At 47.2% G+C, this 13,627-nt stretch overlaps 1 protein-coding gene across 1 annotated transcript in view; it reads left to right on the plus strand.

Moving 5' to 3' along the window:
• The window catches only part of PROM2 (prominin 2), a 59,669-nt gene that overhangs the window by 14,563 nt on the left and 31,479 nt on the right, over positions 1 to 13,627 (plus strand). The window contains exons 5-12 of the mRNA XM_035119046.3: positions 1,183 to 1,246; positions 2,136 to 2,225; positions 5,436 to 5,635; positions 7,491 to 7,565; positions 7,674 to 7,737; positions 8,144 to 8,303; positions 10,496 to 10,648; positions 11,523 to 11,646. Coding sequence (XP_034974937.1) covers positions 1,183 to 1,246; positions 2,136 to 2,225; positions 5,436 to 5,635; positions 7,491 to 7,565; positions 7,674 to 7,737; positions 8,144 to 8,303; positions 10,496 to 10,648; positions 11,523 to 11,646 — 930 coding nt within the window. The remainder of the gene's footprint in view (positions 1 to 1,182; positions 1,247 to 2,135; positions 2,226 to 5,435; positions 5,636 to 7,490; positions 7,566 to 7,673; positions 7,738 to 8,143; positions 8,304 to 10,495; positions 10,649 to 11,522; positions 11,647 to 13,627) is intronic.

Below are 13,627 nucleotides of genomic sequence, written 5' to 3' on the forward strand. Positions count from 1 at the left end.
TAATCTTAAAATACTCCCGGAGAGTGCAACACAACTAGGTTTGTGTGTGCACACATTGTTTTTTTCAAAGAACAAATTCTGCATGAAATTCAGCTACTGACACCACAAACACACACTACTGCCTACAAATAACAAAACAAAGCAAAACAAAGCAAAGCAAAAATCTATCCCACTTCACAGATTGAAAATGGACTGTGGCCAATTTCATTACCAAGTCAAAAAGTCAGCACCCCTGTTGTATTTCTTGACATTCTCATTCTGCCAAGGTTCTGACTTCCACAAAGACATTGGGAAGTTTCCTGTGATACAGCCACCTCTCTGCCTCCTTTCTAGTTGTCCCTTTGCCCTTTGGGTTGAGTTTTGAAGTCACAGAAGCACTTGTACCTCATCTGTGTTTTCTACTGGGGCACATGCATCCTGGCTTTGAAATGTGTGTCGTGGCAGCATGCTCGCTCCTTCTCGCAAGAAAGCAAAGAGGCAGTGATGGCTTTAAAAGAGGATTGGACAAATTCATGGAGGAGAAGGCTATCAGTGGCTACTGGTGGGTATATCCTGAGGGATATATTTTACCTCTACAGCTGGAGGCTATAACGCTTCTGAATGCCAGTTGCTGGAAACTGCAGGAGGGGAAAGCGCTGTTGCACTCATATCCTGCCTGTGGCATCTGGTTTGCCACTTTGAGAATGGGAAATTGAACTAGATGGGCCACTAGACTGATCCAGCAGACCCTTCTTAAGTTCTTAAAAAATAGATTTATATGGAATGTGGACCACCTGGAAAGCCCTTACTGGTGTAAGTATCCCACACAGGCCCATTCACGTTCAAATGCACTTTCCACGTGCACAGACTAGTTAACTGGTTCACATGGAATGTCACCCTGCCAGTAGTCCCCCTTCCTGGGTCACTGAATAAGCCAGCATAGGTACCAATTGCAAGTACTGTCAAGCTTCACTGGCTTCCCGCTGGACCTTACAGGGCTAAGAGCTCACACCTCCATGTCTCGTTTCAGCTTTGCAAGAAGACAAAACAAACAGCCTAACTTTGGGGGTTTTGTGTAGCAAGGGGTCAAGGCTTGCATGAGTTCAGAAATGGATCTTTCTTGAAAGATGCCAAGTTGTGAGTTGAGCTCTTATTTCAACCCTTTAAAAGTCTCTCTCTCCTCCTCCCCACCCCCTGCTATAGGGAGTTCAGCTGACCGTAGAGCAGTTTACAGTCCCAAAACAGCAAATCCTCAGTGACCTGAACAGTAAGTTGCCATTGCTGAGTATATTTATGTTTGCCTCAGGGCCATGTCACACATTGCTTTTTCACGTGTACATCTCAGATATATATTTCAAGTGTCCGTGAGGCTTGTGTGAATGCAATATGCAATTGTCTGCAGAAGTACCCTCATCAGGCACTCAGGAATGGGTCCGGCTCCTGCTTGAGTGTCCTCTCATACCAAATATTTAATGTGAGTGGGGTTTGATGGTTTGTTGGTTTGGCACAAGCAGTAAGATAAGATGGAGAAAAGGCTCCCATGGGTGCTATTGAAAACTTCCTTCTGAATGCAGAGAGCAGCTTGGGGGTGGGAAAAATGTGTCAATGTCCAGAGAGTTTAAAATGTATAAACCAGTCTTCATTAAAGATTGGATTTCAGAGCAGTATGTAAAACTACATTGCATAAATTTATTATCTGTATTTGTGTATTACTCAGTAACTGATATTCTGTGATTAGCTAACAATGAAATTTAAAACCACAAATATTAAAACAAGAGAACAATCAAAGCAGAATAAAACAATCGCAGTGTGAATTAAAATAAGTAAAGCCAACAGGAGCATAACAGCTGTACAGCTAGGGTTGCCGGACTCAATAGAGGACAGGACTTCTGTGCCTTTAATTGCCCTGCTCTCTTTTGAGTCTGGAAACCTTAAAGAGAAACCAGCAGACCCTTTGTTTAATTCCAAAGCAAAGGGTCTGCTGGTTTCTCTTTAAGGTTTCCAGACTCAAAAGAGAGCAGGGCAATTAAAGGCACAGAAGTCCTGTCCTCTATTGAGTCTGGCAACCCTATGTACAGCATAAGACATCTTCCTAGCTAGGCCGAAGAGGTGGGAACTGCTCCAGATTTGACAGGTGGTGCTTTTGTGTTTTTCAGATGTCAGCTGGACCATTGGCTCCACCATCCACCTCCTGCTCAAGGGGAATGTCTATTCTGCCATGGATGCTTTGAAGGCCAGAGTGCAAGGTAAGATCATGACTTGTCTCAAGCTGTTATGTTTTAACTCTCATAGGCCACGACACTGTGGCAGTTTTCTGCAACCTGGTGCCCTTGATGTAGCTGGGACTACAATTCCCATGAGCCCTGCTCCCTTCAGCTGGCGCATCATATGGCCTTGCTGGCTGGGGCTGATGGGAGTTGTAATCCAAGGCATCTGGAGGGCACCAGGTTGCGGAAGGCTGGTTGATGATGACACATCCTACATGGTTTACACCTTCAGTTTACCAAATGATACCTGCAGTTAGAATCATAGAATCATAGAATCATAGAATCATAGAGTTGGAAGAGACCACAAGGGCCATCCAGTCCAACCCCCTGCCAAGCAGGAAACACCATCAAAGCATTCCTGACAGATGGCTGTCAAGCCTCTGCTTAAAGACCTCCAAAGAAGGAGACTCCACCACACTCCTTGGCAGCAAATTCCACTGCCGAACAGCTCTTACTGTCAGGAAGTTCTTCCTAATGTTTAGGTGGAATTTTCTTTCTTGTAGTTTGAATCCGTTGCTCCATGTCCGCTTCTCTGGAGCAGCAGAAAACAACCTTTCTCCCTCCTTTATATGACATCCTTTTATATATTTGAACATGGTTATCATATCACCCCTTAACCTTCTCTTCTCCAGGCTAAACATACCCAGCTCCCTAAGCCGTTCCTCATAAGGCATCGTTTCCAGGCCTTTGACCATTTTGGTTGCCCTCTTCTGGACACGTTCCAGCTTATCAGTATCCTTCTTGAACTGTGGTGCAGTTTACTCCAGGTGAAGTCTGACCAGAGCAGAATACAGTGGTACTATTACTTCCCTTGATCTAGATGCTATACTCCTATTGATGCAGCCCAGAATTGCATTGGCTTTTTTAGCTGCTGCATCACACTGCTGACTCATGTCAAGTTTGTGGTCAACCAAAACTCCTAGATCCTTTTCACATGTACTGCTCTCAAGCCAGGTGTCTCCCATCCTGTATTTGTGCCTTTCATTTTTTTTGCCCAAGTGTAGTACTTTACATTTCTCCTTGTTAAAATTCATCTTGTTTGCTTTGGCCCAGTTGTCTAATCTGTTAAGGTCATTCTGAAGTGTGATCCTGTCCTCTGGGGTGTTAGCCACCCCTCCCAATTTGGTGTCATCTGCAAACTTGCTCAGGATTCCCTCAAGCCCATCATCCAAGTCATTGATAAAGATGTTGAACAAGACTGGGCCCAAGACAGAACCCTGTGGCACCCCACAGGGGTTCATGCAAGATAAATGCACAGTCACCCCTAAAAGGCTTGCATTACAGGTGCCTGTCCCTAAAGTGCAACTAAATAAAATAAAATAATCCTGTTTGGACAAATGCAGGTGGCGCTGTGGGTTAAACCACTGAGCCTAGGGCTTGCTGATCAGAAGGTCGGCGGTTCGAATCCCTGTGACGAGGTGAGCTCCTGTTGCTCGGTCCCAGCTCCTGCCAACCTAGCAGTTCGAAAGTGCGTCAAAGTGCAAGTAGATAAATAGGGACCGCTACAGCGGGAAGGTAAACGGCGTTTCCGTGTGCTGCTCTGGTTCGCTAGAAGTGACTTTGTCATGCTGGCCACATGACCTGGAAGCTATACGCCGGCTCCCTCGGCCAATAATGCGAGATGAGCGCGCAACCCCAGAGTCGGTCACGACTGGACCTAATGGTCAGGGGTCCCTTTACCTTTACCTTTACCTAGTGATCTATTGTAATGGGGTTGCCTTTAAAGATGGTCAGGAAACTCCAGCTGGTTCCAAGTCATGGCCAGCAGAGTCCTGGTGGGTATACAGTGCTCAGCTTCAAGAATAGCTGTATTATACAAGCTGCACCGGCTTCCAGTGTGTTTCTAGGCCCGGTTTAGAGTGGTGGTTTTAACCTTTGAAGCCCTAAAGGGTTTGGGATGACTACCTGCACCCATACCATCCTGCACCCATACCGAGATGTTGTAAAAACATAAGCAGAGCATGCTGGATCTGGCCAGTGACCCATCTCGCACAGCATCCTGTTCTCACAGTGGCCACACAGATGCCTAGAGATGCAAGCAAGCAAGACCTGCGTGCAGCTGCAGGGCCCTCCCCTCCTGTGATTCCCAGCAACTGGTATTCAGAGGCAGACTGACTCTGAGAGTGAAGATGGAGCATCTGAACCGGATGCCCTCCTGGGGTGTCCACCTCCTGGGTCTATCTATGAGGGCACCTCTGGAACTGCCTCCCCACAGAGGGTCTGAAAGACTCATTTGTTTTCATTGGCCTTCCCCAAATAATGTTTTGTCCCGTTCACTGGATGGAGATGACAGTATTATTCTGTTATATAGTTCTGAGCCTGCTTCTGTTTTCATGAATCTGCTTTATTCCTGTTTTGAGCAATACTGACACAAACACACATGTAGTTCTTATTGTCATAAGCCACTCTGGATGGACTTACACTGGAAAAATAGCATATTTATATGCTATTTGTTTTTGAAAATAAGATAAACCAAGAGTGGAATTTACAACCTATTGTGAGCTAGGGTTGCCAGCCATCCTGTATAACACAGGATTGTCTCTTATTTCAATGTAAAAGGCTATCAGGACACAGTTTGTCTTCAGTGTTCCCCATTTCCACTCTCCCCCTGCTTCTCACTTCTTTCTTTTCCTTTTCCCTCCTCACTCCCTCTCCTCACCCCGCCCCCAAGGAGGAGCAAACCAGGGCAAGGCTTTCATGCTGCTGCTTCCAGTTCCCTGCAGCTTGGGCTGGGTGCTGCAGCCTGGGAGCGCTGGGCCCCGTCCCTCAGAGAGGAACAGGCTCTGGGTCTCTAGAAACAAGCGCTTTTGTGCAGGTGTAGCCCAGAAGTTATCCGCATGACATTTGAGAGAGGAGGAGGGAGGGGGGTAGCTCCTCACAAGGTTTGCCCCCCCATCCCCCCATCCCCTAATATTTTTTCCTGTCCTTCAGAATTTAACGTGTGGGACAAAGCTCACCCCCCCCACCAGAATATGCTCATTTATTTTTTGCCCTGGCCTGCACATATCGCTGTCCAGTACCGTACATTACTGCATGTGTGTGAAAGGGTGTGTCAAAGGTCACGTGTTTCAGCACCAGGTGGGAAAAGAATTTGCCCCCAACCTCCCACTGCCTGCCTGCCTGCCACCACCCTGTCCTGTATTTTGCCAGAAGAAAGCTGGCAGCCCTAATGTGACCTTTCTCTTTAAGACCTACAGAACTCACTGCACCATTTGCAGACTCTCAACAAGACTGTGCAGGCCTTGATCCAGCAACAAGAGGAGCTGGAGCCAGCCCTGAAAGACAGGAAGCAAAGCCTCACTTCCCTCCTGGAGGATCCAGGCTGCATCTATTGCGCTGGTGCCCTGGGCCAAGCTCAGAGTTTGGAGCTGGGCGCTAACTACCGCAAAGTAAGTTCACTGAGAGGCTGGGCCCCTCCAGGATGGAGACGGTTGCTCCAGTACCATAAAGGTGCCTTTAAAAGGGCAACCTGTTCTCCAGTGCATTTCTGATGAGCAAAATAAACACAGTTGTGTCACTTCTTTTGGTGCATGAAAACTTGTGCACTTCAGCAGGATTTGGGCTAGTAACAGATGTTCTGTTGCCTCTGCTGTTTTTCTATAGACTTGGCATTTATAGACATTTCCTTTAGCTGTGTTGAGAGTTCATGTTTCCTGTCCAGAAGTGTGCTTTCTTCTTCTAGGATGGCAGAAGTGTGCTTTCTTCTTCTAGGATGGCAGCACAAGCTTCCACACCCAGCTTGGCCATCACCCCCGCACGTCACGCTCATTTCAGTAGCTGATGTGGTGCGCAGAACAGTGGGTTTCAGATTCAAAGTTTTGGCACAGGGGAGATCTGTGATTGGATCTTCCAATCTTTTTTGGAGAAGGGGGAATGCATGCAGCCCCCCTCCAATGTGGATTGAGGCCATGTACTGACCTGCATGGTATGTTTTCCCCCATGATGGAAATAGCAGTTCCATAAACCACAGAGCATAGGGCATGCTGATCAGAAGGTTGCCGGTTCGAATCACTGCAACGGGGTGAGCTCCCGTTGCTCGGTCCCAGCTCCTGCCAACCTAGCAGTTCGAAAGCACGTCAAAGTGCAAGTAGATGAATAGGGACCGCTCCAGCGGGAAGGTAAACGGTGTTTCTGTGTGCTCTCTGGTTCGCCAGAAGCAGCTTTGTCATGCTGGCCACATAACCCGGAAGCTGTCTGCGGACAAACGCCGGCTCCCTCGGCCTTTAGAGCGAGATGAGCGCCGCAACCCCAGAGTCGGACACGACTGGACCTGATGGCCAGGGGCCCCTCTACCCTTTAGCTTATGTGTGTGCAAAAGGCTAGTCACTCCCTGTCAATGCTGCTACCAGGGCTGCCGGCTCAAGACATTTTCCTGCCTAAGGCAAAGGACAAGATGGTAGCCTCAAGTCCCAAAGACAGAAGCCAGTTGGAATGGTGGTTGACTCATACTCCAGGACAGCGTCTTCCACTGCATTTGATGGCAGCAGGCTACTGTGAGGGGTACAGGGCAGGCCACATGGCACTCATAGCACTGTCCTGTCCCTGAACCCAGCATCTGCCACTGGAGGCAGCTGCCTCACCCTTCCTCATCATAGGGCCAGCCTTGGCTGCTACCCGGTCTGATTTTAATGGGGATCTGCTGCTGTATTTATCCCTTTAAAATCACACAAAATATCTGATCATAGACCTGCCATCTTCTCCTCCAGTTGCACCCTCGTTTTCTACACCATGGCTGTGGCCCTCCAGATGTTGTTGGCCAACTCCCACCAGCCCTAGGCAGCATGGCCAATGATGACGGATTGTGGGAGTTGAGATCCAGCAATACCTGGAGGGCCACAAGTTCTTCACTCCTCCTCTAGGTCACAGACCTCACCAACTGGGGAGCTACTGGGGAGGTGGAAATGAGAAGAGGGGTGCCTCTTACCAGTTGAGGAGCCTTCCAAGAACCTGGTATCCTCCAGGTCTTTGGGTCTACAATGATGCGCTGGCTGGAGCTGATGGAGATGAACCTGGTATCCTCCAGGTCTTTGGGTCTACAATGATGCGCTGGCTGGAGCTGATGGAGTTGTAGTTCAAAACATCTGGACGGCACCAGGTTATGGTTATAACTGTAGACAAAGCTCTGAATTTTCCATGGGCAGGGGGGAAATACAACCAATGACTATATTAATTGAAATGCACATGATTTTCACTTTCTTCTCCACTTCCAAGCACTTGTCTTTTACCGGTGGTTTGTTCCCTCAGGTACCTTCAGTAGAAAAGGTTTTGAAAACCTTGCATGGGCTTCCCAAGGCTAATTTCTCTGAAATGGTTCACCGGGTAAGTAGTCAAAGAATCTTGGAGCAAGAAGAGAGACTTCCGCTTGCTCTTTAGCAAAATTCACACTTGGCCCAATGTGTTAAGACATTTTGGTTTCTGTGCTTCCAGGCCAATAGCAGCTTCAACTCTATCCCAGGACTAGCTCTGGTGAAGATGGCTGACGTTGTTCAAGGTGAGTTAAGCCCTTCCATGCTCATGCTGAGGGTGAAGGGCTAAAGCTCAGTGGTAGGGCATCTGCTTTGCATGCAGAAGGTTCCATATTCAATCCCTGGCACCTCCAGCTAGGGCTGGGGAAGACTCCTTCCTTGAAGCACTGGAGAGCCACTGCTGCCAGCCAGAGTGGACAATGCTGAGCCGGATGGACCCAGCAGGGAGCAGCTTCCTACCTATGTTTCCCATGCTAGGCTGGAGGCTGTAATTCCACCGTATGACGTAGATTCATCTAGCCAGGGCTTAATTTGAATTGGGGGCATTGGGGTGTGGTGCCAGGCTTACTTTTCATGCCAGTTCCCAGCCCAGGAACGTGTGACGAGAAACCGCAAACCTCCGTCACCTGATGTTTCACATTTGCCTTGCAGAACTCAAGGAGGAAATAGAGAAGGCTGGCCAAAAGTTGCAGTCTATCACAGACGACTTTCCGATCTCAGATCACACCCGTCCCATGAATGATGCTCTGGTGAAGGCTGAGAACAAGAGCCGGCCCTATTTTTTGGAGGTGAAACGTTACGAGAGATACAGGTAAAAGGGAGCTCTGGGCTTTGCACGCAGGAGGAACAGTATTATCCTATGCATCCTTTTGACCCCTCCTCACACCAATCTGCTTCTCATTCTATCCCTCCCGTCTGCTCATCAAGTCCAACCATTATGCTGTACAGTGGTGCCTCGCTAGACGAAATTAATTCGTTCCACGGGTCTTTTCTTATAGCAAAAAATTCGTCTAGCGAATCCCATAGGAATGCACTGATTTTTTTTTGACTTTTTTTGCCCATTAATTGAATTTCAATGCATTCCTATGGGAAACCGCGATTCACTAGACAAATTTTTCGTAAAACGCATTCGTCTAGCGAGGCAACCTCCGCTCAAAAAATCCTTTTGTTAAGCGGAAATTTTGTTAAGCAGGGCATTCGTTAAGCGAGGCACCACTGTAGTGGTTAGAATGCTAGACCAGGACCAAGGAGGCCCAGGTTCAAATCTCCATTTAGGCAAAATCCTTGGGTTGGCCACTGTCTCTTAGCTGAACCTGCCTCACAGGGTTGTTGTAAGGATAAAATGGAGGACCCATTTCTGCCACCCATATTGAGCTTTTTAGGAGGAAAAATGGGAGATAATGGTAATAATAAAGATAATCCATAGCTTTGTGCTGATTAGGTCATGTTTTGATAATGTAAATGTTCTTAAGTTTTGTACCAAATTTGTATATATTTTACTGAATTATATTGTATACATTGCAGCAGCCTTTGGCTATAAGCAATAAACTTGATACCATTTACTAAAGATAATTGTCAGAGGGTCGTCGTGGCTACTCTAGAGTAACTCGCTTGAGTCCAGTTTGTCTTTAAAGACTTTTATTGTGCAAAGTATTTACAGTGCAGAGACAGTTTAAAACATGACCTCTCATTCCGAATCAGAATCCGGCAATGGCACACGTCTGTTCTTACACCAGCAAAGTAGTCGGGGCACCCCAAAATGCCTCCCCCTTGACCTGCATTGCGGTGCTCTCCTTAACTCTTGCACCGGAAGGAGCGATGCCCTCTCAGTCTCCTCCCTGTCAAGGCGGTGGAAGGGCTTGCCTGCATCTCTCCTCCCCTGAGCTTTCCCATCGTTCCGCACGCTGGTTTCTCTCTCCCTCCGAGTCTCTCCCCTCCCCCCTGGCTGCTTCAGACCCACTGCTGCTCCCTGTGCTTGGCGAGGTGGATGTTAGGATAATGGGGGCTGGCTCCCTGTAGGGAGTCACCCTTACAATAATTTTAAAAATATGTTGGCCAGTTAATTGCTCACAAAAATACTTTAATGATAATACTTAGCATGTATAGAGTGCTTAAGAACATTTAAACCACTTCCGTTACATTTATTTATTTATTTACTTTTGTAAAGATCTACGATGCCTTCCTGCCAAAACGTGGCTTCCACAAATCATAAAAAATAATCAATAAAATACAGTACTGTAATACACAAGGGAGTTTTAAAAACACACATACAGTTCAAAGCAGAAGTGAAACTGACCAGGCAGGAGAAGCTGTTTAAAACAGCAGTGCAATTAACTAATCACAAGGGCCAATACAAACCAACAGCGACAGAATAAAAAACTCAACATGAGCAGCAATCAAAGGCTCATCACTGAAGGCTTGGGGAAACAGGTCAGACTTCACTTGGCTCCTGATAGCAAAAGATGCTTCATCAATGGATCCTGTTCTGTGATTGAGCCACACCTCTTATAGCAGGGCTGGGGAAACTGTGGCTTGCCAGGTGCTGCAGGACTACATCCCATCATCCCTCTCCATTGGCCACGCTGCTTGGAGCTGATGGGAGTTGAAGGCCAACAACATCTGGAAGGCCAGGAGGAGGAGGATTTTCGTTTAGGAACTGCTTCTATGCCAAAATGGCTTCTAAGCAGTTTACAAATGTAAAACCAATAAACAATTAAAATGCACAATCACAAATCAAAAGGGGCATTCAGATGTCCTTAATAAAACATATACAGTAATATTAAAAATAAAAGAAACAATTTAAAAGCACAACAAAGCTTTTAAGAAACCAGCTGTAACAATAAAACCAGAAGTTCATTTATAGAGAGCCCCTTACTTACAAGCCACCCAGTAGGATCCAGGTCCGTGGGCAACAGGATGTACAGTGGATTTTTGTTTGCTTATCTCCCTATCTTCTCCAAGCCTCACTGATGTGTCCCCACCCCACTTTTCTGTCCTCCTCAGGTGGCTGGCAGGTGTCATTGCCTGTACCGTTATCTTGCTGATCGTCTTCTGCAACTTCCTGGGCCTTTCCTTTGGCACATATGGGCTAGTCTTGCGAGAGGATCCCAGTGACTATGAGAGGAGGGGAGAAGCTGGAGCCAGATTACTCTTAATGTAAGACATGTCTGAATCCTCAGTCCTGGGCATCTCTGAGTCCAGAGAGCCAGTGTAGTGTAGTGGTTAAGAGCGGTAGACTCGTAATCTGGGGAACCGGGTTCGTGTCTCCGCTCCTCCACATGCAGCTGCTGGGTGACCTTGGGCTAGTCACACTTCTCTGAATTCTCTCAGCCCCACTGACCTCACAGGGTGTCTGTTGTGGGGGAGGAGGAGAAAGGAGAATGTTAGCCGCTTTGAGACTCCTTCGGGTAGTGATAAAGCGGGATATCAAATCCAAACTCTCTTCTTCTTCTTCTTCTTCTTCTTCTTCTTCTTCTTCTTCTTCTTCTTCTTCTTCTTCTTCTTCTTCTTCTTCTTCTTCTTCTTCTTCTTCTTCTTCTTCCAGCACAGAGGGTTGATTCCAAACTCTGTTCCAGGGTGACATGAGATCCTTCAGGAGGAAGGGTGGGATATAAATTCAGTAAATAAGAAAAATAAAAGATTAGTGGTCAGCAATGGTATCTGAAGAAGTGTGCATGCACACGAAAGCTCATACCAAAATAAAAACTTAGTTGGTCTTTAAGGTGCTACTGAAGGAATTTTTTTATTTTACTTCGACCCAGACCAACACGGCTACCTACCTGTAACCAGAGCAATGGTACAGAGAGTGTTCTTGTGGTGGGGAGGAGGCAGGGAGGGAGGGTGCTCTGAAAATGGTCAGTGTTTGAAAAAAAATGTGTCTATGAGGAGAAATTTGCACTCAAATGCCAGTGGACGTTCATGTGATTTTTTTATTTTAATTGCAACCTGATTCAGAGATGTGGAGAGCTGTTCTTAATAGGGTGTGTGTGCTGAGACTTGCAGTACTTTCTCCCTGTCTTTCCTGTTACAGTGGGGTCGTCTTCAGCTTCCTCTTCTCCTGGCTACTGATTCTCTTGGTCTTCAGCACCTTCCTGCTTGGGGGAAACGTCCAGACCTTGGTGTGCAAGCACTGGGCCAATCAGGAGATCTACAAGGTGTGTTTGTGTGCATGGAAAAGCAGACAGTCTGCCCAAGAGTTGCAGGGAAAAGATGCCACTTAACAGATAGTTGGGTGGAGCACTCAGGGCACTTCCATGCAACATTTATTGTGGATTTGGGGCTGTTCATGTGTGCAGGTTTTTTACAACAACAATCTTTATTACGGTCCATAGACCCATCAATTCGTTACAAAGCGATACCCAATAAGGACACCCTGCCTTCAGGTTTCAAAAACATTTTGTTCAAACTTAGAGTTGGGATCATTGATTCTTGCAACCACCGATAGAAACTTCGCCACTGCTAATGTTCTAGCATTTGACTGGTCTTCGAATAGGAACTTGATATACTACTCCTCTGATTTTCCTGGGATCAGGGCTAGCAAGGGTGAAATCAAATCAGCCCTAGCTTGCTTGAACTTCACACAGTGCAGCATCATATGTTTTATAGAGTCTGTGTCTTGGGCACACGAGCACAGTATTTCCTGGTAGGGGACTCCTCTCATCCTACCCTCCAGCACTGCAGAGAGGGAAACGTTTAACCTGGCTTTTGTGAACAACCTTCGATAGTTTGGTACAGTCAGGTTTTTAATGTAAGCTGTTAACTTAAAAACATGCCCATATTGTACTCCTACTGCCAACGGACTGCAGACTGCATGTGATTGATGTCGCAGGTCACTGTGTGTATTATCCCAAAGTCTTTGTTTTAAGGTCTTTAGGGCACCTTCATAGGGTTATGAAGGTAATAGAGTTGGGTTGGTAACAGGCCAATAGCAGTGGCTTTTCTAGCCGTCCAGCTTAGGCAGGTCCCCATTATGCCAGACATTTGCAGCATACAGGATTCGGGGAACAGGTTGTTTTTTTACAGTGTCCACACACTATCCTCGTCAAAATGCCATTCCATATTTTCACCCACTTGATTTGGATTCACCATTTTCACATTGTTTTTTTACTTATCAAATTTTCCATGGAAATGGTACTTGTTGGCACCTGTCTGCCTTGAGAGACAACAGAGTGTGCCTCTGGGGGTGAAGTCAAGGCACTGTGTTAGCAGCAATGAAGTGACCTCCCCAGGGCACAAGCCTGGACAGTGCTTCTGGGGGTCCTGGGCTGCTCAGATGACAATCCCCCCTCTCAGCCTCGCTGAAGTCGTCCAAAGGAAAGCAGAGCAATACGTTTGGCACCAGTTTGGCTGCAGGAGTTGCTGGAAGGAGGCATCCAAGGCACCATCCAACCATCTTAGGGACCCCACTCCAGATTTGTGTAGGCTTTACCCCTTAGCCTTTTCTTCTCCCAAAGATGTCCCGCAAGGCAATGGAGGTTTAGGATCAGAGTTTCTTCTCCTAGATGGGCTCCCTTCCCAGGTTGACGAGTCTTTTCTCTACAGCACATGCTGAAACTGTCTTCTTGACCGTTGAGCCCAGTCTTGGTCTCATCTGCTCAATCTGCCAGAGCCCATCTTTGCATGCAGGAGAAGTCACCGAGGGCTTGAGACCCACTGGCTACCCTCACCAGTTTAGCCGGCCAGTTGGAGCAGTTTCTGGGGTGTGGCTGCTGCTGCCTGCTAGGTGCCGCAGGTGAGAGCTGAGCACAGGGTAGGGACCAAAGGTGGGCAGACACCTCCAGGAGGAGCATGGTATGTCCCCCACTAGATGTACGACCCCCCCTCAATACCCCATACACCCCATGGAAATGGTAAATCTGGATACTATACGATGGCATTTTCATGAGGAGACATCATGTGGGTGATGCAAAAACTTGTATGCATGAGCCCCAGTGGGTCCATGATAAGGTGCCATGTGGAAGCACCCAGACTCACTCCACTGGATTTGGGAATGTGAGATCTGTGATCAGGATCTTCTGTAGTTCCCCACCCCTTCCAAGCAGCTGTGTACGGAACATAGGAAGCTGCCAAAACCTGAGTCAGCCCATTGGTCCACCTCTAGCCCACTGTCTGCACTCACCGGGGGCTTATCCACAC

This window comes from Zootoca vivipara, chromosome 6 (genome assembly GCF_965207765.1).
Source record: "Zootoca vivipara chromosome 6, rZooViv2.hap1.1, whole genome shotgun sequence".
In the NCBI taxonomy this organism is placed as follows: Eukaryota; Metazoa; Chordata; class Lepidosauria; order Squamata; family Lacertidae; genus Zootoca; species Zootoca vivipara.